Here is a 24841-nt window from a genome sequence, read left to right as displayed (position 1 = left end):
AATATGCTGCCCTTGAGCAAGAGGGCCTTGATATCAAAAGGGCCATTGAGGAACTGAAGTAATACCTGGCCAGCTGTCACTTCCCCCTCATCCCCGATAACATTGCCAAGCCAAAGTAGGGTGGCTAAACTGGCTAAATTTACCCTGATGGATTTTGCTGAACACATGATGAGAGATCAGGCAAACATTCATGTTGGTTGTGTTAGAAGATCTTTTTTATGACCCTCTAATATATGGCCAGAGTTTTTGTTTAACAAATTATATATTTTTTGCATTTATTTCAGATATTTTATAGGCACATCAGGCCACATGTATTTTTATAGTAAATAAAATATACTGTATATGTTCAAGTAGATCTAATAAGAATGTTTTTGTTTAAAATAAGGCAGCTGTTTTTACACATTGTTCATTTATTCATCTTAAAAATGTATTTTTGTATCACGGTCACCTTTAGGGCCTAATAATTGCAGCCAGTTCATATACCTACATGTTTTTGGAGGTGAAAACTAACCTGGAGGAAACTCACATAGACCATAGCCAAACTGTGTGGAGTTTGGAACAAGTCAAACAAGCCTGAGATTTTACACCTGCAATGCTGTGTCAGCCTTCTCTTGCTTTCTGAGTGTATTATATCATTATAATCAATTTACTATATGTAAATGCTCTTCTTCTCACAGTGCAATTCAAAAAATAATTGAAGTGATTTCCATTCATGATTTTTGTTCCCCTAAACACATTTCCTCCACAAAGTTCATGATTCAGTGCTATCCTTACAGGGTTTAACAATGTGTTGGACAGTTCAAAACCAATTCCAGTAAGTTCAAATGTAATATCTAGCCAGCTGTCACTTCACCCTCATCCTGGATCACAGATCGGGCTGAATAACACACATCACACACTGGGTCGTTTAAGTCTGGACATGGGGTTAAAACTGCTCTTGGTTTCACCTACAGTATATAGAGCTCTGTAGTCACGTGATGAGAATCAAAACATTTGATTATATAATCATATCATATACATCATATCATACAATCCAATATAATACAATCATAAATGATATATGATATTATTGTATTGTATGATATGAGTTGTTATATATGATATATGATGTAACATAATATATAATATAACATCATATAATGAGTTTTATAGTTTGCTAGCATAAATAATATAATTAATAATAAGATCGAAATAAATAAATATTTTAATGTAAAAGATAATTGCTATAATAATTATCCGTTGCTTCATACCTAAGATTTTTTAAAGTCATGTTTTATTCAGCATTAGAACTCATATCCTGACTGAAGTGTGTGTGTGTGTGTGTGTGTGTGTGTGAGGTTATATGCGCTGTACTGAGAGATATTTAATCAGACTGTTCCGTTGGTGCCGTTTAACTGTGTTTATGCACAGCCGCAGTGTACTCTGGGAGAATTCGGCTTCCAATAATACAGCATCATGGCGTTACTCTGACACCAGGACTGGTTTATTTTAGCTTATAGATAGATAAATAAATCAAGCAGTATATAGTGTTTGTGCACGCCGCTGATCAGTCTGCATTATCCCGTGTAGGAGAGGGTACCCGACAGGCTGTGTCATCTTTCTGGAATAAGAGAGTGATATTAGCTCGCTTAAGCCGAGTAGCAGGTCGGCGTTTTGCGGTTAGCGCTCATTGTAAGTTAGCTTGTGGAGCTAAAGGCAGGGAGCTGCTACACGGGCGGAGCCGACACTACACCAGGACCGCTTACTGAATGACAATACCGCGGCTAGAATTTAGTCTCAGCGTGTGATAGTTAGTTTTAATGTTCGTCAGGTTGAGGGCTTTATTCGGGGGAGAGATATGGGATCAGGGGCTCTGGATTCGACCCAGTGGTTGTCTGTGAAAGAAGAGACGATTTTCCTCCACGATGGGCTGATGCGGGTCACGGATCTCGCCGAATTACCCAGCGAACTGGGAGTCTCTGAGCATGGAGACACCGAGCAGGAGGTAAACTTCACCCTTTATGTGTTTAAACCACGACCTGAATCCAGGTGTTGGCAGATGACAGCGGTAGGCCAGGCTGGGGTGTTGGGGGTGGCTTCTAGCTACTACAAGCCTGGACTTCCACCTCCAGCTGACAGCCGGGTGCTGCGCTGTAAACACGCCTCTGTCTGATCACCCGAGTCAGACACACTGCGGGGAAACACTCCCTGAGCAGGGAAAAAACATAAACGAACAGATTGCTAACTACTTAACAAGAGTAGACAGAAGGGTCGCCTAGCTTCATCGCTAAACCCGAGTAAGTTATCACAGCTATCTGATTAGCCCAGGCTCTGTTACATAATCTGTCTAGTTATTTTGTAACACAGTCAGTCAGATACTAGCTGGATCCCAGGTTAATTCTGTCCAGAGAGTCACACATATCACAACAGTGTGTGTGTAACAGGAGCTGACTGCATGTCACCTGGAGTCAATGCAATTGACTGAGCATGATGTTAGCAGTTTTTCCAGCCACTCAAAGACAGACAGACAGAGAGAGAGAGAGAGACAGAGAGTTAAAGTGATCAGTTTTACAGCTTGGTGTGTTTGGATTACAAAACACAGAACTTTTGCATTGTCAGTTAATTAAATTCGTCACGTCTTTTCAGTGGGCAGTTCTCCTTACACCTCCAGGTTCCGGGTTTGATTCCCATCTTTCTCCTGTGTGTCTCGCTGTGCTTGGTGGGTTTATTCCGGGCACTCCGCTTTCCTGCCACGCTCCAAAGACATGCAGAATAGGCTAATTGACTTTCCGAAATTGCCCATAGTGTGTGTGTGTGTGTGTGTGTGTGTGTGTGCCCTGTGGTTAACTGGCACTTTACCTTCGCCTCCTGCCCTAAGTCTCCCGGGATAGGCTCCCCCCCCCCCTTCAACACACACCAACCCCCCCCAACCAATCCCCCATAGCCCCATAATGGCAGGATTAAGCGGTGTAGACGACGAGTGATGACGTCTTGTCAATCCGTGCAGACATGTTGGCTAGCTTTGTGTTGATGGTCAGCATCCTTTTTCTAAATATAGCTTGGCAAGCAACTAATCCTTGACACTTTGGGACAGTTGCTTCTGTTAAAAATCAATTAACCACTCACACTAATGCTCATATTCTCAGTTTAACATTTATATCAAGATGGAATCTGTTTCTTTCTGATTAAACTCTTGACCTCAGTATCATGCAGGTCTCTACTAAAGTTAATCATCCAGGTTAACTGATGAAGAAATATTATTGTTTTGCCTTGGGAGGGAGAACTGCAACCAACTCCTTTTTTGTGTGTTTATGTCAAAATCTAAGCATGTCTGTATAACTTTACTGCAGTGTAAAGCATCGACAGGTTTGCAGCTATTAGCAACCTGAGATCAGAGGACTATGATAACCCTATAAAAGATGGAGGGAAGATAATGTAATGGCAGTAGGACACAGTGTAGGATGAGACGTTGTTGAGACATTAAAGACAGGATGCAGTGTAACACTGGGACTTCCCAAGCAAAATGGTGTGCCATGATTATATTCAAATGTCCGCTTCTATTTATATTAGGTAAAGAACAATATAGAATTGAGACAAATGTGTGCAGTACCTACACATGCACCACACTCAGGGCTGTTTTTAAGATTTGATTCTATGAACATTCTGCAGAGCAAATGCATCCAATCATATCCCGAAATGGCCGTTGTGAGTGCAGGTTTCCATTCTAGAGAAGCAGAAGCCACTAATGATAGTCTATTGACTGAAAAATTGGGAATCAGGTGTGGCCCCTGCTTAATTAAAATGGAAAACCTACACCCACACTGATTCTTTCTGGTTAAATCCTTGACGGCTCTAACATAAATCAAATATAAAAACCTTGGAGTTTCAGTGTCATAGCTAGGTTCACTTAACAAAACATTCATTAACTAGCAGAATTGCTATTACAACCTCAGTTAGAAAACCTGGATATGGTGTGCATTGAGGTGACATATTTTACAGTTGAAGCTACTCATTGTTGTCCATATGCTCACTTATTTATTCAGTTCTTGTGCCTATGTTAAAATGGTCTGGTGATACTTCTTACAACTAATAAAAAAAGTGTTTTAAAACAAATGCTTGTGGATATCCCTAGTATATTATACAGTGCTTAAATGCCCCCTATTCTATGTCTTTTGACCCAGATGGCTCCAGGATCTTAAAGTCATTAGTAGAACTTAAATTGAATAAAATGAAAATAAAATGAAATGTTATTTGAACAGTTGTGTAATCAATAATGTATTTCATTTTGTAATAAGACTGCTATTATTGCCTTTCACCACTACACATGAGGTGGCTGTTGGTTGAGCACATGTCCGAGTGAGTTTATTGCTTTAAATACCTTGATTTTGGGCAACTGTGGACATAATACAGATTCCTCAAAGTGATGGGGGCCAACGATGATGATTATTATAATACAGTGCATCCGGAAAGTATTCACAGTGTATACTTTTCACATTTTTCCACATTTTATGTCACAGCCATATTCTAAAATGAATTACAACACCCCATTATGACAACATGAAAAAAGTTTACTTTTTCGCTAAAGATTTTTGCAAATGTATTAAAAAGAATTTAAGAAAGCATACAGTATGTACAGAAGTATTCACAGCCTTTGCAAAATTGAGCTCAGGCGCATCCTGGTTCCCCTGATCATCCTTGAGATGTTTCTGCAGCTTAATTGGAGTCCACCTGTGGTAAATTCAGTTAATTGGACATGATTTGGAAAGGCACAGGTCCCACAGTTGACAGTTCATGTCAGAGCACAAACCAAGCAGGAAGTCAAAGGAATTGTCTGTAAACCTCCGAGACAGGATTGTCTTGAGGCACAAATCTGGGGAAGGTTACAGAAAAATTTCTGCTGCTTTGAAAGAAGTTCGAAACCACCAGGACTCTTCCCAGAGCTAGCCGGCCATCTAAGATGAGTGATCGGGGAGAAGGGCCTTAGTCCGGGAGGTGACCAAGAACCCAAGAGGTCCTCTGTGGAAAGAGGAGAACCTTGCAGAAGGACAACCATCTCTGCAGCAATCCAACAATCAGGCCTATATGGTAGAGCGGCCAGAGAGTCTCATCAGACCTGAGAATTTTGTTTCTCATAGTCTGAGAGTCCTTTAGGTGCCCTTTGGCAAACTCCAGGCGGGCTGCCATGTGCCTTACACTAAGGAGTGGCTTCCGTCTGGCCACTCTACCATATAGGATTTAGAATATGACTGTGACATAACAAAATGTGGAAAAAGTGATGCGCTGTGAATACTTTCCGGATGCACTGTATTTCCATATGCCCTGTGAGATATGTGTGGGTAAGCTCGATCACTTCTTTCATATTTAATTGTCACAGTGGTCTACAACATAGAAGTGGTCTGGCATGCTGTAAAAAAGTTCTGCACTGTAAAAAAACTTTTTTCTAACAAATTAGCCTGAATAGCACTTCTTTTACTGTCCCGTTCAGTAAGATTTACATGCAGTTCCTGCTAACTGTACAGTGAATCATGGTTAATTTCTGAAAAATTCCATGTAAACGACAGCATTTTATAGTAAAAGCCTCAATATAAGATGAATTTATTAATTTGCTTTAAATTATTATTTAAAGTTTCTTCTAACCATGGTTAGATTTTTTTTTATCATCACACATTTGGCGATATGTTCTCATTACAACGTGGCCAATTTATAGTTTGACTTACCAGCACTCTCAGCCTATGGTTTTGATGACTTTGATTAGTAGCTGTGCTAAATGTAAATACAGTGTTCATGACATCATCATGTTACACAGCTCACCAGCTTCACCTGCAGGGTAGATGATTATTTTTCACCAACCAGTATACAGTAGGTGTAGATCTAGACAATGGATTTAAGGTGACATGTGTTCGCACAGGGAAAAACTTACAGTACAATTCACATGGCAATTCATTTTCCAAAGGGGCCACATCAGAAACTTGGATGGTTGTGGAGGGCCAGGCCAATAGCCTAAACTGAATTTTGCACAGTGGGAATTACATATCTGTTTAAAAAGACTACTCAATGTTTAATGTGTGTATAATGAAAACAAAAATTTTTCAAACCTTTTGATGAAAATGTTATAAAATTGTGAATAACCATAACACCAAAAAACACAAAACACCAATTGTGTACCATCAACATTCACAAAAACAATTTTGAAAATGTGCATGTCTTTGCAATATTTTTAAGACCAACATTACATTTATTCAAAAGTCAAAACAACATTAATTTAAAATATTTTAGTAATTGTAGTACCATTTCTCAGTGAGAAAAATCTAGTTTGTATTGGGCTTGAACAAGTACAGTGAAGTCTGAGTGTCTGACGTGAATATAAGAAGGATTGTCGACGGGATTGTCAGTGAGAGTGCATCTGTATCTGGATTTATTACACTTCACAGAGAACGTTTGTTCACATATGAAGCTAGACCCATAGAGTACCTTCATCTTCTGAGCATTCCCACTCATGTTTGGAAAGTTCTCCACTTTAAGGGAATAATAAAAACCCAACAACGCTAGTGGCTTAACATGCTCTACCAGTGTACCAGACTGGAGGTCAGTGATTTTCAGAACATAACTGGTTGCATTATTCACACTGCAACTAAAGGAAGAAGAAATTATATGCATTTCACTCTCAGTTGTTTCAGGTCTTCACCCTGAAAACTCATCATGTAGTTCCCCTTACATTAATGAGTACTTGCAAGGGTGATCAGCTGATGGCGTGGCGTCTTATAGTGTTGGCATGTGGGTGAGATTGTTACCCTCAAATTGGCTTGAAAGAAACGACAACATTTTTAAATCTTTCTTTTTTTTACCACTTGGGTCATAAAATGTCTAGGTCTGGGTATGCATAAATTAGCACGCCCTGGAGCATGAATAAGTTGCCAATATTTGAACGTACATAATTTTTATCATTGCAAATGTCTCGTGTAAATCCACTTACAAATGTTGAATATTTCTCAAATAATTCTCTTATATGTATTTTTAAATAAATGGTAATTTTTTTTATTTATATTTAATATTTATATTGTGGCTATTAATATCTAATTTATCACATTCTGTACCTTTTACATCATCCTTTAAATGTGTTACAGTTTTTTTCTTGATATTGTGCCAATATGATTTTTTTTCAGTCTTCGATCTCTAACCCAGATTTTGAATGAAATATTCTTAAAGGCAAATCTTACCAAAAAAGAAAATGCCAAATAATTAAATTTAATACACCAAAGGGGAAAACATAAAATTTTTTATTTAGCCTAAAGTGGCACATACTCACCAAACACTATTCAATTCAATTCAATTCAATTCAATTTTATTCGTATAGCGCTTTTAACAATTGTCATTGTCTCAAAGCAGCTTTACACAATCAAAAGAATTATTTAGGGTAGTATGGAATTTGAATGTGTATAAATCAAAATGGTCAGATTGTCCCTGGTGAGCAAGCCGCGGGCGACAGTGGCAAGGAAAAACTCCCTGAGATGATAGTAGGAAGAAACCTTGAGAGAAACCAGACTCAACAGGGAACCCATCCTCATCTGGGTGAAACAGAAAGCAGGAGATGATCTGCATTTATACAGCGTGTTAGGTGGCAGGCAGTTCAGCTATAACAGTTGATGTTAATTGATGTTAATATGGAGTCCAGGTAGTTATTGGAGACTCAGGTAGATTTGTAGGAAGACTCAGTCCTGAACTATCGAACTGTCAAGTCCCCAGAGAAACAGCTGCCAACACCAGTCAAGGCCAGAACCGTCTTTTAGGTAGATAGAACCATGCCCAGACACCAGACGCATCCCAAAGAGACACACGGGGCATCCATGTGACGAGATCTCCAACCAGAAGCGGGGCACCAGGATGGGTCAGACAGGTCTGGAGGGCAGAGGGAGTCTGGATCACTGGCAGCTCAGGAATAACATGTGTAGCTCGATAGAGTGAAAGGGGGAGACTGGGAGAGAGGGAAGAGAAAGAGGGGGAGAAAGAGCAGAAGAGGAGAGATCGCAGGTAGGTATGGTCACAGTCACATAATGTATAATGTGAATGTATATTTACTGTAGAGTGCAAGCAGAGACTCCGGCAGGACTAACTATGACAGCATAACTAAAAGGGAGAGCCAGAAGAAAACACAAACATGAGAGCTTCCTGAGATGTAAAGCAACCAATTACCTTACTGTCAGCAAACCTGAGTGATCAATGAGAGTGGGAAAGACAGCATCCAAACATACCAGTTCACCTAATACTCTACGTCCATGAGTTCCCCAGATCTGCTCCTTTACCTAAGGCAAATCTATTTATAAAAATGCTTGGCTAAATAAATAGGTTTTTAGCCTAGACCTAAACACTGAGACTGTGTCCAGAACATTATTTGGAAGACTATTCCATAATTTTGGGGCTTTGTAAGAAAAAGCTCTGCCCCCAGCTGTAGTTTTCATAATACGCGGTACTGACAAGCAGCCTGCATCCTTTGATGGAAGTAGGCGTGGCGGATCGTAAGACACTAGCAGTTCGCTCAGATACTGCGGTGCAAGACCATTTAATGCTTTATATGTCAAAAGTAGTATTTTAAAATCAATGCGAAATTTCACAGGGAGCCAATGCAGTGAAGATAAGGTAGGGGTGATGTGCTCATATCTTCTGGTTCGAGTGAGGACTCTCGCCGCTGCATTCTGGACTAACTGAAGCTTGTTTATGCACCTAGCTGAACAACCAGACAGTAAGGCATTACAATAGTCCAACCTAGAGGTGATAAGAGTACATGCACTATAATAGTACATTTACTCACTGAAACAATTATCCAACCAGTAATCATGTTGCATCAGTGCATTGCATCATAAGATGCATGCTTGTATTTTAGGGTAAAGTTCACATCAACCATAAAAATGTGGACAATGTGTAACATTATTGAGTTTGGCTCTGGCATGACTGTTGGTAACAGATAGCTTGGTTTAAAGATTTCTATGATTACTGATCCCCTGGGGTTTTTACCCACAACCATCTTTAGAGTTTACTCAGCATGGGGTAGTAAAAAAAACATAATGTTGGCAGCAATCCTGCTGACAGAAATGCCTTTATGATGTGAGAGGTCATCAGAAAATGGCCAAATTGGTTTAAGCTCACTAATGGCCTACAGTGTGTAGCTTACCCATTATAACCACTCTTTATGGTTGTGGTGAGAATAAAAGCATCTCAGAATGCACATGTTAAACCTTGAGGCAGATGGACTACAACAGCAGAACGTCAGCTGTCCAGTTTTGGTGACCCTTTGCCCACTGCAGCCTGCAGTGCTTTTTGTTCTTTGCTAATAAAAAATAGAACCTGACACAGTCTCGATTTCTGCTAAGACAGAGATGAAATTAGCCAACAGCATGAATCCATGAACCAACCTGCTTTTTGTCAACAGTCCAGGCTGGTGGAGGTTGTGTGGGGAATTAATACTTTATTTATTGCTTAATAGTTTTTCAGATACATTTTTCTAGCTTACGGAACATAATCCTAGCTTATACCATGGTTGCAGATACTGTGTGTAACAGGTAGAATTAAACTTGTCAAGTATAATTAAACATAATTAAACATTAGCAAAGGTTTGAGCTTATCCTAGACCACATTTTTGTGTTTGGGTAAATAATAGCATGCAACTTTGCCTGGAAGAGTCTCCATTTTTTGGAAAAATCCCAGTCTGGCTCTCTGGTGTGGAGTGAGGTGGTTTATTTGAATGCAACAATTGTTGAATTCTAACTGTTTACTTGACTGTTTTAGTTAAACGTTTTGTTACTGTTGCATTGCAAATAAGACAGGTTTGTGCATTGCCATGATTGAACTTTTAAATGTTTTTTAGAGTTTGATTAAACTATTAAATATCTGCAAATAGATGGGCTGGCCAAATAGATTTTTATCTCCAATACATTGTAAAACTCATGATGAAGAAGTAAGTGTAGTACAAAGGGATGCCCATCTGCTTTTTATCTATTGGCCTGATGAGGCCCATACCCTTCCTCTCAAATGGGTCCTCAATCAGTAAAACAGTGGGCTTTTGTTTTGGTTGACAGTTTCAAGACTTGACCATTCACCACCTTTAAACAGTGCTGTCAATGGCTTTTCAAAAGAAATGGGCCATGAGACAGCGCTCCTGTTTCCATTAGAGAATGCTGGTCCTGGAAATACCTGGCCTGGTTGCTACATTAGGACACCTGCCTGGCCATTGCCCCCTCTTGATGGTCACAGTAGTTTTACCTTTTGTGGAAACAGAGAGAGTTCTGGAGGACATCAGTGTGAAAACCGATGAGCACAAAACTGCTTTTGGGGTGCCGCTTTTAGGGTTGTAGCATCTTGGTCCTGGGAAACTGAAACTGGAGTTCCTTAAATGCTCTGTGTAGTCCACCAACAAGGACTTTGCATACCTGAAGTCCTAGGCGTGTCAACAAAAATCGCCCCTTTGATTTAGACAATATTTCTGCAGGGACTGCTGTTTTATTCATACATGGAACGAGCTGACAGTATTCTGATCGCAAAGTGCATACAGATGACAGATATTTAGCAGCAATTTTTACAAAGGTTTCAGGATATTTTACTAAGAAGCACATTAAAAGTGAAACTTTTAAGAAAAATAAGCAGTGCCTCTTTAGCTTTCACATGAGGGACTTAAGCACAAAGTCCAGTATTTTTGAGCACACTGTCCCCTGCCTGTGCATGAATCAGTAAACTGGTTTATTTGAGAAGGTGGTTTTGAGAATGTAATTTTGGCAAGGTATGAATCAGGTATAAAAGCAAATTGTCCCAAAATTGACCTAAAAACATGGAAATGGGCCAGGATTTAGAACATGACCTTAGATTAGATTAGCTTCACCTTTATTGTAATTGAGCAAAGTCCCGGTAGAAAGCCAACAAAATTCAGGTTCACCGTCTAACCAGAAGTGCATAAATGGCCAATAAATTACAAATGAAGATTTGCAGCTTTGGGTGTGATGTACATGGATATGAAGGCCTTAAGGATGGAGGTGTGGTATGTATTGTAAATAAGATATATGTGGTGTATATAAGTACACATATGTTTATTTAGTGCAGTATTATATAAGTTACATGTAGTACAAAAGTTGTTTAGTTAACAAGCAGTGCAGTAAATGTAAACGGGTAGTACAGTATGATCAGCTGTCTAGTATGGAAACTGACCTTTGGATTAGCCACAGCTATTTCTCAACTTGTGTTTAAGAGTGCTGAAATACTAGTAAAACATTCCTAATGGGAGGAGGGTAGATAGTCCCTGATTAGGGTGAAAATCAGCATTGATAATGCTTTTCGCCCTCTTCAAGCAGGGTTTCTGTATTGATGGTACCTGAGTGCCAATGATTTGTTGAGAGGTTGTCACCATCCACCACTTGGGGGCTTTTTACAACTTTTTTGGGGGGGACTGTTGCAGTGCAGTCAGGTATAAAGAAGTAGTGTAAGGGAGGGGACAATGTGGATCCCTAGGGAACTCCTGTATTGAGATTAAGACTGGAGGGTGTGAGGTTGTCCAGTCTGACATACTGTGGTCTGTTTGTGGGAAAGTCCAGATTCCAGAGGCAGAGAGGAGTACTGATGCCAAGCTGTTTGAACTCAAGATTAGCTTGAATGGGCTTACTGTTTTAAATGCAGAACTAAAATTAACCAACAGTATCCTGGTGTAGGTGTTGTTGTTCAGGCAAGTCAGAGCAGAATGGAGCATTGTGGGCCTCCCCTGTTCACCTGTTGGGGTGATGACGAGACTGGTAGATCCAGGGTGTCCAGTGGATTTAGACATTTGATGGCTGAAGATTACTTGAGCAGCAGAAACAATGAAAGTCAGAAAGATTGTTGGGGGGGGAGGGGTGTGCCTTTCTAAGCATCAGCCAGACTGTATACTTGGTCCAAAGTTTTGCATCCCCTAATAAAGCAGGGGGCATTCTGTTGAAACAGATCTTTCATTGATTAAAATCTCCAGTGACAATAAGGGCTCCATCAGGATGCACTGTCTGCAGATTGCTAATAGCAGCCTTGAGTTCTTTCATGGCCGTGCTAGCCTTAGCATCCAGGGCACATACACAGCTACAACAACAGCACAAGTAAACTCATGGGATAAATAAAAGAGCCTGCTCCTAATAATCAGTGTGTAGCAACAGTAATAGTGCACAACGTTTTGTTTACACAAATGCATATGTTCCTACTTCTGTTTTTATCTGTGGCTGCTGCTTCTCTTGTCAGCTCTGAGAAAGATTCAGCCTTTTAGCCAACAAGATGTTTGGGATGATACTGTTAGGCCAAGAAAAATGTATTACAGTCTGTAATCAGTCTTTGTGTAAGGGTCCAAATTCTGTGCTCGTCTAGTTTGCTCTCCAGCGACTTCACATTTGTAAGTAATACACTTAGAAACCCTGGTTAATGTGGATTTAGCCTTAGCTTAGCTCATAGCCTGTGGTGTTTCCCCATATTTGTTTACAGTGTTTGCGCCAGTGTCAAACAGTCAAGACAAAGGGCTGTCTTTGTGTTCGCTTCCTCACAAAAGCAGTAAAAACTGATCTAAAACAAAAACATCATCCCAAGCAGAGTTTAACTAGCGTCTGTCTGCAGAATGTTAAAATCACATGACTGAATGGTTTAGTAGGTAAATAACCACTTATACGCTAAATCTGGATAGAAGCTGATCCTCGCAATGTGTACGTGCAGCCATCTTGGCCCTTTACATTAATACATCCTGTCTCCTCTGAAATCTGCCTATCTATACATCATGCACCGATTTTATCTTCTAAACTGCAAACAAAGCTGCTAAAGTAGAAAGTTGAAATGATTGGTCTTGACATTGTCTCTTATAATGTATAACTGTAAGGAGACTTTGTTCTTGTTTAATCTTGTTCTTCTCCACCAAAATCTAAATTGGGCAATAAAAAATTCTTCCACTTTGTGAATAAATAAATAACAATATGTTTTATAAAAGCTAAATTAAATATTGAATTAAATAAACTCAGAAAGGTGGCTGTTGTATGTCCTGTTCTGTTGATGTGTGATGTCCTAATACAATACATACATGAGCAGCGTAGACAAACTCGTGTGCTCATGATGCCAGTGACACTGGAGGGAAAAAAGGTCAGTCTAAGGGTTGGGCGGTATCCAATTTTTTATTATTTTTAAAGTATCCTCAAGTTATTCCCTGGTATACAGTATTACTGTCTGTTGCGTGTTGGTTTTGTTACTTCTTTATTTCAGATTATCATTTTGTACAAAGCTCCCCTGGTGCTGATTCTGGTAAATCTCCAAAACCTCCTTGTGGCTTTAAATAAACCTGCTCTCGGGAAAAGTGGCTGTTTAAACAGAGTCTAAGGAGGGTTGTATGCATTAATGGTAACATTTTTACTCACAAACTGATTCCACAGAGTGTAACACCAAGTCACTCGTTATAATTAAACTGCTTGCTAGACCATTTTTATTTGTAATGAAAGACGTACCATATTAATGCCCAACCCTGTGCAGTACCCAAAACATGAATACAAACAAAAATAAGTTAAATACTGTGCAGACATGTTTACTAGGTATAACCAACTAAGAGATAAGAGCTGCTAAAGAAAAAGTAACATTTTATTCAATGACATACAAAAATATTAGAAATCTTTACCCCACTTTGAGGGAATCTGTAGTTCATACCACAGTCACAAGAATTTGCGCAAATGATTCCATTCAAAACATTCTTGTTTAATCCATCTACAAAAGGGAAAAAGATCAAAATTGACACATCAGGATGCCTTTAGTGAGTGAGCAAACTTTACTGTGTGACGTTGTTGGGAGATCTTTGCACATGTTTCGAAGATACATCACACCATGTGTATATAATGCCTGTAGTCCTAGACAAACTAATGTTTGTTCAGGTCAATTGTTACATATTTATAAAGTCAGACTCAAAAGTAATTGGACAAACTAAAAATAATAGATAATAGAATTAGGCGTAATATTTCAATTTAAGAAATTTGTGGTCAATGACTAACTGAACTTTGGCTCCATGGACATCAACAAATGCTGTTGTCTCCCTTCAGCTGACCAGCTAGGCCTTTAGGTTCGTCTTATTGTTCGTCTACACTATTGTTTGTAAATCATTCTATCTTTAGCAAAGGACAATCTTGGTGAAGTGGTTTGAGGTCAGGTGACTGACTTGGCTACGGTCGTTATTCATCTGTACTTTACAGTGCCATACTTTCAGTTGTGCAGTATTTGACTAAGTCTGAGCAGAACGTATAGCTCTGTGCTCTTCAGAATTCATCCTGCTCATTCTTTAAACAGTTATATAATTAATAAACACCAGGTACCCAGTTCTATTTGGAATCCATACTTGCTCATGCCACAACACTGCGTCCACCATGGTTAATGATGATGTGTTTGGTATGCATTGGTCTCCATATTTTGCTTCCATTTTCTAATATTCTTGTACAATCTTAATCTTGTATTAGACTTGGGCAGACTTACAGCAAAGTCTTATCTAGCCTTTCTGTTCTTGAGTGTTATCAGTGGTGTGCAGCTTGAGCTATTTACATTCATGAAGGCGTCTTTTGATTGTAGTGTGTGAAATGATGTTACCTCCTCCACAGTGCTTTTGACTTGGCTACCCTTTTTCGACCCCCCAGAACCCAAGGTCTGCATGTATATATGTTACTTAAAAAAAATAGGGGTTACTTCACATCGTGTTATGCCCCTGTTTTATAGAAATCATCAAAAATTAATTGTCCTGGTTTTGCAACATTTTATGATTTGACACATAGAAATGTACAGCAATATCTGTAGAATACTTATAAAATCTGCTCTTTTCAAAGTGGAAGTTACCTCAAATCTTTCTGTAATGCATATTTAGTCAAAGACTGATAAAGGGTCTGGTAGCAAAAATCACCAATCACAGTTTTTGTTTCATCACCCTGGGTATCTGATTCTGAATGAACAAAGCCCACAAAATGATTTCATGGAATAAGACCAAAAGGGTACATGTAGGAGACCTGTCTAGTTGCAGTGACACAAATAATATTAACTAGGAAAGGCATGCATTTTGTAGCTACCAAAGTCATGTTGGTACATCAGGCTGTATAGTGATGAGCTGTGCAGGAGTCACATTTTGAAATCAGACACTGGCAAAGACATGTCAGAAATTTTGCCAAGGCTTTCATGATTCCAAAAAATGCAGTGTTTAATCAGCAAGTATATGTCGCCCCTCTTATGATAAATGAATATTATGACTGAAACAAAGCTGCTCGTGTCGGCTCATATCGGGAGCATTTTGATCAAAGGGGAGATGAAAAGTGAAAGTGTGTACCAACAACACAGCACAATGCATGTGTGTAAATGGCTAAAATGTGGTTGTGAATAAACCTTTTAGTAAATGTAAAATGTTTGCGTGAACCCGTGGCGCGCGCGTGCATGCTCTCTTTTACTTTGCCGAGACGAAACACCGCACCGGCAAAAGTAGCCTAAAGATTATAAATGCGTCAGGAAAAACAGCAAGGAAACTGACTGGCCAAACAAGCCCAAACAACAGCTCAAGGGCTTGTAAAAACATTTTTATTATTTAGACTAGCTAATTAAGTTCACTAGCTAACGATTTTATTTGTACTAAGAATTAGCTGTTGTATAGATTCTGTTTGTATCGGTTTATTGTTATTATAAAAAATGTTACATTTAAAGACATCAAAATTTAAATACTGGGAAAATAGACTTTCAGAATAGAACATTAGAATAACAAAAAAAAATACACTTTGTATTTTACATAATGCATGTGTGTGAATGGCTGAAATGTAGTTGTGAATAAGCCTTTTAGTGAATGTAAAATGTTTGCTTGAACCTGCGGAGCGCACCTGCGCTCTTTCACTTTGCCGAGTTTTGATCTAAAGTCAGATGAACAATATGAGAGATTTATAAGATATTTCTCTTTCCCAGAAATACAACAAACACACAATTATACGTATTAAATAAGCGATGTCTTTGCGGCGCTGTGCAAAACACACGCCGATGTGAGCCGCCTTATCTCAGTCATAATATACTAACATAATTTTTGCTGTGTAGTGGAGCGCGCGCACAACCTCTCGAAGGGCACAAACTGCACAGACCAAACTGTTATTTTCTTGTACTGTTGTAAAAATTCTAAATATAAACAAACAAAAAATATATAGCTTTTTTTTTTTTCAGAGCTAAATGGAAAAGTAAAGATTACCGATTAGGTGCGTGGTCCGTTGCCTAGCAACACTGAACGAAACGAGGCATAATCGTGGTGTTTGCTTTGGTTATGAAAAAGCACAATTTATTATCTGCTGTCGTAGATCTGATTTATTCAAACGCTATAATAAAGCTTTATATCCTCAGGAGGGGTCATTACATTGTTTTAGCGATAATTTCACGGAAGCGAGTTCAGAACTCAATCGTTGCTCCTGCTCCATCTAAAGCACTGTCACACTAAAAAAACATCCAAGCTGTTCAGAAGCTTTAAAAAGAATAAATGAACTAATAAATTTTCTCGTTATAAAATTAGGTTCATGATTATATAATGTTATATATATATATATATATATATATATATATATATATATATATATATATACACTCAACAAAAATATAAACGCAACACCTTTGTTTCTGCTCCGATTTTTCATGAGATGGACTTAAAGATCTAAAATTCATTCCAGATACACAATATTACCATTTCTCTCAAACGTTGTTCACAAATCAGTCTAAATGTGTGATAGTGAGCACTTCTGCTTTGCTGAGATAATCTATCCCACCTCACAGGTGTGCCACATCAAGATGCTGATCTGACATCATGAGTAGTGCACAGGTGTACCTTATACTGCCCACAATCTCATCTCGCGTTTATATTTTTGTTGAGTGTATATATAAAATAGGTTTTCGGTCACTTTTAATCATGCCAGTAATTTTAATGAATGTATTGCCATTAAGGAACTTGAGAGTTGATATCCATAAAAATTAAAAAAATTTTTTTTTTTTTTTAGGTTTATTATAACTAAATATCATAGCCTAATGTTCTATATTTATTCTTTATCTATAGATCCTGACCTTTGAAACCAAGAATCCAGTTGAGTTAGCTGAGCGCTTGCGTTCTGTCTGTGGTAACCAGAGCAACGCTTATGCACGTCTCCTGGAGTACCGGCTAAATGCACTGCGGGGCCTGTGGGGGGCGCAACGACAGGTGGCCCTGGAAGAGCAGCAAGAGCGAGATGGTGCCACCACAGGAGCTGGCACTGGTACAGGCGCTGATGAGGAGACTCTGAACCTCCTGAAGCGCCAGGGTCTCTTGCAGCAGCAGTACCAGCAATCTCATCACCACCCTCCACTGCCCTCCAGCTCAGATCAAGCTCCCTTCACATCGCGTGTGGGTTTACTGCTCATCTTCCCCCTGCTGCAGTCACAAACCCGCTATGACCCGGCGCTTGCTGGTGTCACTGCCGAGGTCCTTCTGGCTTGTCTGCGTGACTGCCAGCCTCTTAGCCTGGGCAAGGAGCCTGCTGACTGCCTCAGTGGATTGGAGGGACTTCTGTGCTCATGGTTGGAGCAGGGGGGTATGCAAACAGCAGTAACACTGGAAAAGCCGCTGCTGACTCAGCGACAGAGGGAAAACGCAGCTGCTGCGCTGGTGGCGTTAGCATGTGCCAGGTGCTCGCAATATAAGTTGTAACAGCAGAGTGCATTCTGACTCTAAGTGCTGCAGGTTATGTACATGTAACATTAGATATAATTAGTTTTCTATGCTAATATTCTTTGACTTATCCCAATAACTTTATGAACCTATAGCACGTGCTTGTTTAGATGTTAAGGTATTAAAAAGGGCACAAGGTGGCATGCACAAATAGGTATGCCTTTGTGAAGATGAAACAAGTTGTATTTACTCCTCATACTTTGATTTTATACCAAACCGATTATTTACTGTAGATTTGGGGCACTGATAGGTGTAAGGTCTATGTCCTGTAATTGCTGATTACATTCAACCTACCAATTTTTAATTAATTTTTTTCCTACACAGAACTTGCTTTTATTTGCAAATGTAATTATTATTATATAACTATTTAATTATATATATGGGTTTATTTAGTTTATATGCTTATGTATAGGACAATTTTCTGTTGAAATTTAATTTAAAAACTGAAACTCTCAGGTGTTCTAGATTTATTCCATATAAATTGAAATAAGCCTTTTTAAAAATTTTTGTAGTACAATATTTTTAAAGTACAGATTGCAGCTCATGAAAAACAAATATCCAGTTTCTTAAAATGTTAGGATCCTAACATTTTTCCGAAGATTAATAAAAAATGAATTTACAATACAGAAATTCTGAATAATTATCAAATTCAAATTTTATTTGTCACATACACAGTCATACACAGTAGTACGATATGCAATGAAATGCTTATACGACTGCCAGTGACCTTAAAAAAATAGTAAAAGCTTATACATTAGAAATAATATGAATGAAAGAAATATGTAAAAAAATAAAATTAACTAGTAAAATATGCTGTACAAAGTAAAATATACTGTAATAAAAGAAATACGTTAGAAAGATAAGATTAACTTTAAAAAAGCAAAATATCAATATATCAAATAAAGAAATATAAAAAAAGAAAATAGAAATAGAAATTTGTCAAAAACAGAAATTTAGAATTTTTAAATAGCTGTGGTGTGCAAATATGCATAAAAAGTGACTTTCTAAAGTGTCTTATTTAAAGTGATTTATGCAGTGGTCCATAGATGAAAAATATAAATATATAGTGCAGTGTGCATGAATGTGTCCAAAGTGGCCATGAATGCCCAGTCAGAGTTGGATGTTACAAAAAGATGGTAATTAGTCCTGTGTTGTGTTGTGGTTGAGAGACCTTATCGCCTGCAGGAAGAAGCTCCTCCTCAGTCTCTCTGTGTTGGCCTTCAGGGAGCGGAATCGCTTCATTTCTTCATTCATGCACTTAGTACCTGGTCAAGGCTAGTTTAGCATGAATTTCTGCATCAGTGCAGCATGGCATTTGGGCGATCAGCCTGCGGCACTACTGAGGGAGGCATTATTGAAGAACAGGTTGCTTTGATAGCAGCCTTTAGCTTTTTTAAATTTCTAAATCTCATCTTCCTCTTGACAATACCCTATAGAGAATCAGGTCAGGCAAGTTAGCTGGCCAATCAAGGACAGTTATATTATGGTCAACTAGTAAGTGATAGTTTTGGCACTGCGGGCAGGTGCTGTGTAAAAGGAAATTGTGAACTCAATAAAGCCTGTCAACAGATGGAAGCATAAAGTGCTTTAAAATCTCCTGGTAAATGGCTGCATTGACTTTGGACTTAAATAAACACCGTGGAAAAATTCCAGCAGATGACATTTCACTGACTGTGACAGTGTCATACTGGACTTCAAGAAACTTGGATTTTTAGTCCCTTTATTTTTACTCCAGACTCTGGGACCTTGATTTTTAAATGAAATGCAAAATTTACATTTATCTGAAATTCTATTATCTTCTTTCTTTTTCTCCTTATCCCAATAAGACACTTCTGACCTTGTCACTGGTTCAGCAGTAGCTTAATATTAGCAATATAACAGTATTTTCTGAGGACGTCTGTTCGTGGTGTCTCTTGATGCACTGACTCCAGCCTCACTCCACTCCTTGTGAAACTCTTCCAAGTTCTTGAATAAGCTTTGCTTGAAAAAATTCTTAAGGCTGTGGTCATCCCTCTTGCGTGTGCCTTTTCTCCTATTACACTTTTCCCTTCCATGAATATGCTTCAATACAGCACTTTGCAAACAGCCAGCAGTTTTAGCGATGACCTGTCTATCCTTCTTTTGGAGGGTGAGAATCATCTTTTGGACAAAAGTCAGCAGTCTTCTGCATGGATGGCTGGGTGCTTGATTTTCATGAGCTGTAAGCAGTGGCGGGTAGAGTAGCCAAAAAATGTACTCAAGTAAGAGTAGCTGTAATATAAAATAATATTACTCAAAATCGAGAAGACACCGCATTATGGAGCTGTTCTTTTGCAAACAAAACATTTTTTGTATATTATACCAGTGATGCATAATATTTTTTGGGATGCATAAAATTCTACAACACGTGTGATGGCGATTAATTCTGTACTGCAATAGACTTATATATTCATAGACTGTTAAAGTAACAATATATGTGCAATTAAAGTTAACATATTTTCACACAAAATGAAAAAAAAAGCATTTTTTATAATTCGCAATAACCGCAAGATCCCACTAGTAGCAGCATGGATTTATGGGCGTTCCGCAAAATTAGAGAAATGTTTGCGTATGCGCAGTGAGCGTATCCATGTAGGATGGATTCACAGATAAAATGAATTTGTAGAACATGGGCTGAAGAGCTGATTGGTCAAATGGAGTCATGTGATCATTGTTGCTGTGTCTGATTGGTGACACAGACAGGTGGAATATCCACTGGCTATATGTGTAGAATAAATGGTTAGAAAAGTAACGAGTCAAGTGTAGCCGAATGTAGCGGAGTAAAAGTAAAAAAATTTTTCCCCAAAAATTACTCAAGTAAATATAACGGAGTACATGTAACTCGTTACTACCCACCTCAGGTAGGTAAATTATCAAAATTACTGTTAAAAAAAGATTGAAATATTTCACTTAACATGTAATGAATAAAAAATGAGAATTTCAGTTTTTAAACCGAATTACAAAAGAAAATCTACTTTTTCACAATATTGTACTTTTTTGAGTTTGTGTATTTATTAATGAAAACATAATCTATGACCTGTCATATGTGCGTATTTGTAGGTTTACGTACTTACTTGACTTTTACCATTCACTTTCAGCTTTTATAGTATTGTTTTTGTGATGTCTGTACAGGGGAAGCGATGTAATTAATCCATCTCTTTCTATCTAGGGGCTCTCTGAAGACATTCATTCACACTGTTCATCTGCTACAGAAACAGACAGACTTAGGGCAGCTTCCTGTTGCAGATGTCCTTTATAGGTCAGACTTTGTACATTATGTGTATTGTGATAACTTAAGTGATGAATCGCCGTTTAACTGTTACAAGGGAAACTTGTGGAAGAAATATTGCTGCGAAGCTGAAATATTGCACTTAAAAATATCTGCTATTAACTTTTTAGGGGAAAAACATCTCTATGATGTAACAAGATAATTGTAACAAGATTATAAAAACAAACACACAAAGCATAGTGCGTTTTAATTTCATGTTTTTTTTTATTTCCTCTCAGACTGATTCTTCTGGAAGGTGGTCCAGGTTCCCCATCTTGTTTGCTCGGGGGAAAGCACAATGTCTCTTGGGGCTTTGAGGACATGCTTCCAACACCAGATTGTAGTGCTGCAGGAACAGAGAGTAAAGGTAGGACCGTTTTAGAGATTGCTTCAATGTATTTAAAGTAAGTCCTGTCCATGTGGTATACCTCGGTATTGGACAATAATCTACACATTTATTTCATAAATTCATTTGATTGATCCTGAAGAGTGAAAGTGAATGAAAAAAAAATACATGTGTGAGGCAGCCTGGGAAAAACCTGCATTAGAAAAGAGTTCAAAATGACAAACACTGCAGCAGTATGTTAATTACACAGTGAACATCAGACAGACATTTTAGATAGTTATATTCAAGTGAAAAAGAAAGTGAGCCTGCTCTCATTTCACCATCTTTTATATACAGTTCAAACAGATAACCCTCAGGTCACAGCAATAAAAACACACCAGATTTCAATGTGTAGCTTTTCAAAAATCTTTAAAAAGTAAACCAAAATTTAGAAACCATGTTGGGGGGAAAAAAGTACACCTTACAATTCAGTAAGGTATAACTGCATTTAGCAACATAGACTTTTTCTGTTGGAGTTTATTAGCGTCTCACATAGTTTGAGAATAATTTTTTCGCCCACTACTCCTCAGTTACTTGATAATAGTTTTTGCATAACTCTCTAAAGATTCTGTCACAGCCATTCAGTTGCCAATTTTCCAGTGTTCTTTATCCCATTCTGACTATACTTCAGCTGCTGAACAGGTGTTTTCATGTTTTTATTTTTGTCTCTTCCTGTACTATATAAAGTAAAGTTTGTCGTTGTCTCAATGACTGCAAGTTTCCCAAGTCCGGTTGCTCCAAAATACAAGCAGATCATCACCCCTTGATTGACAGTTCGTATAATGGTTTTGTAAAGTATTGTGTTTGGTTTTTGTCATACCAGATACCTCTAATGTGATCTCCTTAGACCAAAGGATACTGTCCAGGTGCAGCTTTTTATATGGTATTCTGGATAAACATTCCATTTATTTGTAGGCAGAAGACATCCAAATACAGTGAAACCTCAGATTGCGAGTAATGCGGTTGGCAAGTGCTTCGCAAGACAAGCAAAGATTTTTAATAAAATTTTGACTTGGAAAACGATCAAGTTAAAGTTTGACTTGGTTACGAGTACTGTGTATCATATATTACGCATGCGCTTCTTGTTTTGATGCCGAGCGTCACGTGATCCCAACTGAACCAACGGTTTTCCTCGCTCTTGTGTTGCGGAATTGTGGGTAATCGTCTCCCCTGCTGGGTCTTAGTGCTTGTCTCCGGTATAATCAACATTTGTGCATGCGTGTAGTGTTTACTATAACACTGTGACTTTGTGTGTGCGTGTAAAACATATTTTATTTTGTGTCTGTATGCGTGTGTGTACAGCGCGTGTGTGCACAGCGCGTGTGTAAAGCAAAAGCAAGTCTCATTAGAGAGGTTAAAGATCCATTTTCTCTCTCTGTTTAAGGCTTAGCTAGCTCTTTGCCTGCTGTTTGTGTGTTTGCCTGCGTGCGCATCATTGGACACTGTGCCACACACGCACAGACCCTGCCTACTTTCGCCTTCACAGACACACACACACACACACACACACACACACTCTTTCTCTCTGCTCTACACAAAAACACTGCTTTGTCATGATTCTTTTCAAAGGTAAAGTGCAGGTTAATTTGTTTAATTCTGTTACTGTGTCTCTCAATCGAGTGTCATTAGAGTTTACTTGTTTATTTTTCCGATGTGTGCGCACGTGCGTGTGTAAAAAGAGTGGAGGAAGGGTAATTATGTAAGACGAGAAGGAAGAGGTGGAAAATTGCTTTAGATTTTCTCACGCACACACACACACACACACAGTGCCTGCGCACACAAACAGAAACACTTATCTGTTGAGATTTATTTTTCCTTTTTTTTTTTAAGGTAAAGTGCAGGTTAATTTGTTTTAATTTTACTTAATATTTTCTGTTAATTATTTTTCTGTATTTATTTTTTTGGACTGTGGAACGAATAATTTGAGTTTCCATTATTTCCTATGGAAAAATTCTATTTGATTTAAATCCAAGGTTCCACTGTACCTGAAATAACTAGTCCATTCACTGTGGCCTTCTAACATTAAACAGCAGGAACAAGAAAAAGAGCTAAGAATTTTTTGTAATAAACTGCCTTGTATTATTATTATTATTATTATTTCTTATCACTATATTTTGTATTAATTATTTTATGTATTTTTTTGGGCTGTGGAACGAATAATTTGAGTTTTCATTAATTCTTATGGAAAAATTTGTTTTGATTGATGGGTGTTTTAAAATATGAGCCCGCTTCCGGAATGAATTATGCCCGTAATCCAAGGTTCCACTGTATATGCCAGTAAACTGGATCATGGATACCCAAGTCTTTTCTTTTTCTTGGTAAAGCAAAGGCTTGTCTGTGTGGTCCATCTCACAGAATAGCCAGTGTAGCCCAAGTAGCTGACAGAATATCAAAGCTGAAATATCAGAACACTGAGTGCATTGTAGTGGGCTGCGTAGTGTTAACTGGCACAGGTTGTTGATGTCAACAGTAATAGCGGAAAGCTGCACACTGCTTACACACAGAAAGCCAATCATATCCTGACTAATCATGTCCTGATTTACAAATAAAATAGTTTATTTGTATTTATTAATAAATATGCCATTTATTATATTCCATTCTATTGTTAAAATGAAACTGCAGTGTTAAAGGGTTAATATATTTAAGATGTTTAGTCTAATGCTACTTTCTTATTTTTTTTAAATCTTAGACACAGACCTCGGTCGCTGCTTGGCAACAGATGGTTTATATCTCTATACCACTAACTCATTTGGCAGAGGTTTGAGTAAGCTGGGCTCAGGCCTTCATGGAACCCTGAGGTAAGAACCATGTGCTATAGACTCTTGGATTACAACCTTTTTATAGTACTTTGATCATGTCGTCGTACAGGTCAGTGTAAAGATTTTCTTGGGCAAAACACAATTTAGTGTTTACATACCCACTTAAAACCTTCCTGTGCTACACAGTTGGCACACGCTGTTTTCCAAAAGTGACTTTGAAGTTGACAGTGCTTTGAAGTTTCCTATTAGATATATCCTCTAACTGGATGTACCATCAGTCAAACACTACAGGAGGATTTTTGGCGGTGTTAAACTAAATACTTAATAAACACATCGTTTTTTTTTTTCTAGAGCTCCAGTAGAGTCTTATTGTTTAAAGATAGTTGACATTACGCAAAATGGTAAAACTAAAGTTTATACAAATAATCACATGTAGATTAGCCAATCTGTTGAGGGTCTCAGAAATGGAAGGATGTTTACTTGGTACAAATCAAATCCCAGGAAATTCCACAGAAATGGCTACAGCTGTCAAAGATGGGCTATGTGCTGTGTGTGCCTGGAAAAAATGCTTTTATAACTTGTTGGTGTTCTTTTCTTATATCAGTCACTCCCATAATTACCCTGCCTCTTAGTCAGCCCCACACAGTATGGAGTGTTCTGTAATAATAAAGTTGTGTTTACGGTTATCGCTATTATCTCTCAGTGTTGTTTTTATATGC

At 38.3% G+C, this 24841-nt stretch overlaps 1 protein-coding gene across 4 annotated transcripts in view; it reads left to right on the top strand.

Annotated features, from left to right (window-relative positions):
- The first annotated feature begins 1426 nt into the window (after nucleotides 1–1426).
- Nucleotides 1427–24841, top strand: part of LOC128509806 (probable E3 ubiquitin-protein ligase HECTD4) — a 128930-nt gene continuing 105515 nt past the window's right edge. For all 4 annotated transcript variants that reach the window (XM_053481652.1, XM_053481650.1, XM_053481651.1 and 1 more), the window contains exons 1-5: nucleotides 1427–1984; nucleotides 17045–17649; nucleotides 20880–20969; nucleotides 21218–21345; nucleotides 24053–24161. In XM_053481652.1, the coding sequence (XP_053337627.1) occupies nucleotides 1838–1984; nucleotides 17045–17649; nucleotides 20880–20969; nucleotides 21218–21345; nucleotides 24053–24161 (1079 nt within the window). In that variant the 5' untranslated portion in view covers nucleotides 1427–1837. The remainder of the gene's footprint in view (nucleotides 1985–17044; nucleotides 17650–20879; nucleotides 20970–21217; nucleotides 21346–24052; nucleotides 24162–24841) is intronic.

The sequence above is a fragment of the Clarias gariepinus genome, chromosome 21 (genome assembly GCF_024256425.1).
Source record: "Clarias gariepinus isolate MV-2021 ecotype Netherlands chromosome 21, CGAR_prim_01v2, whole genome shotgun sequence".
NCBI classification, from domain to species: Eukaryota; Metazoa; Chordata; class Actinopteri; order Siluriformes; family Clariidae; genus Clarias; species Clarias gariepinus.
This window is presented reverse-complemented; position numbering and strand designations above follow the sequence as displayed.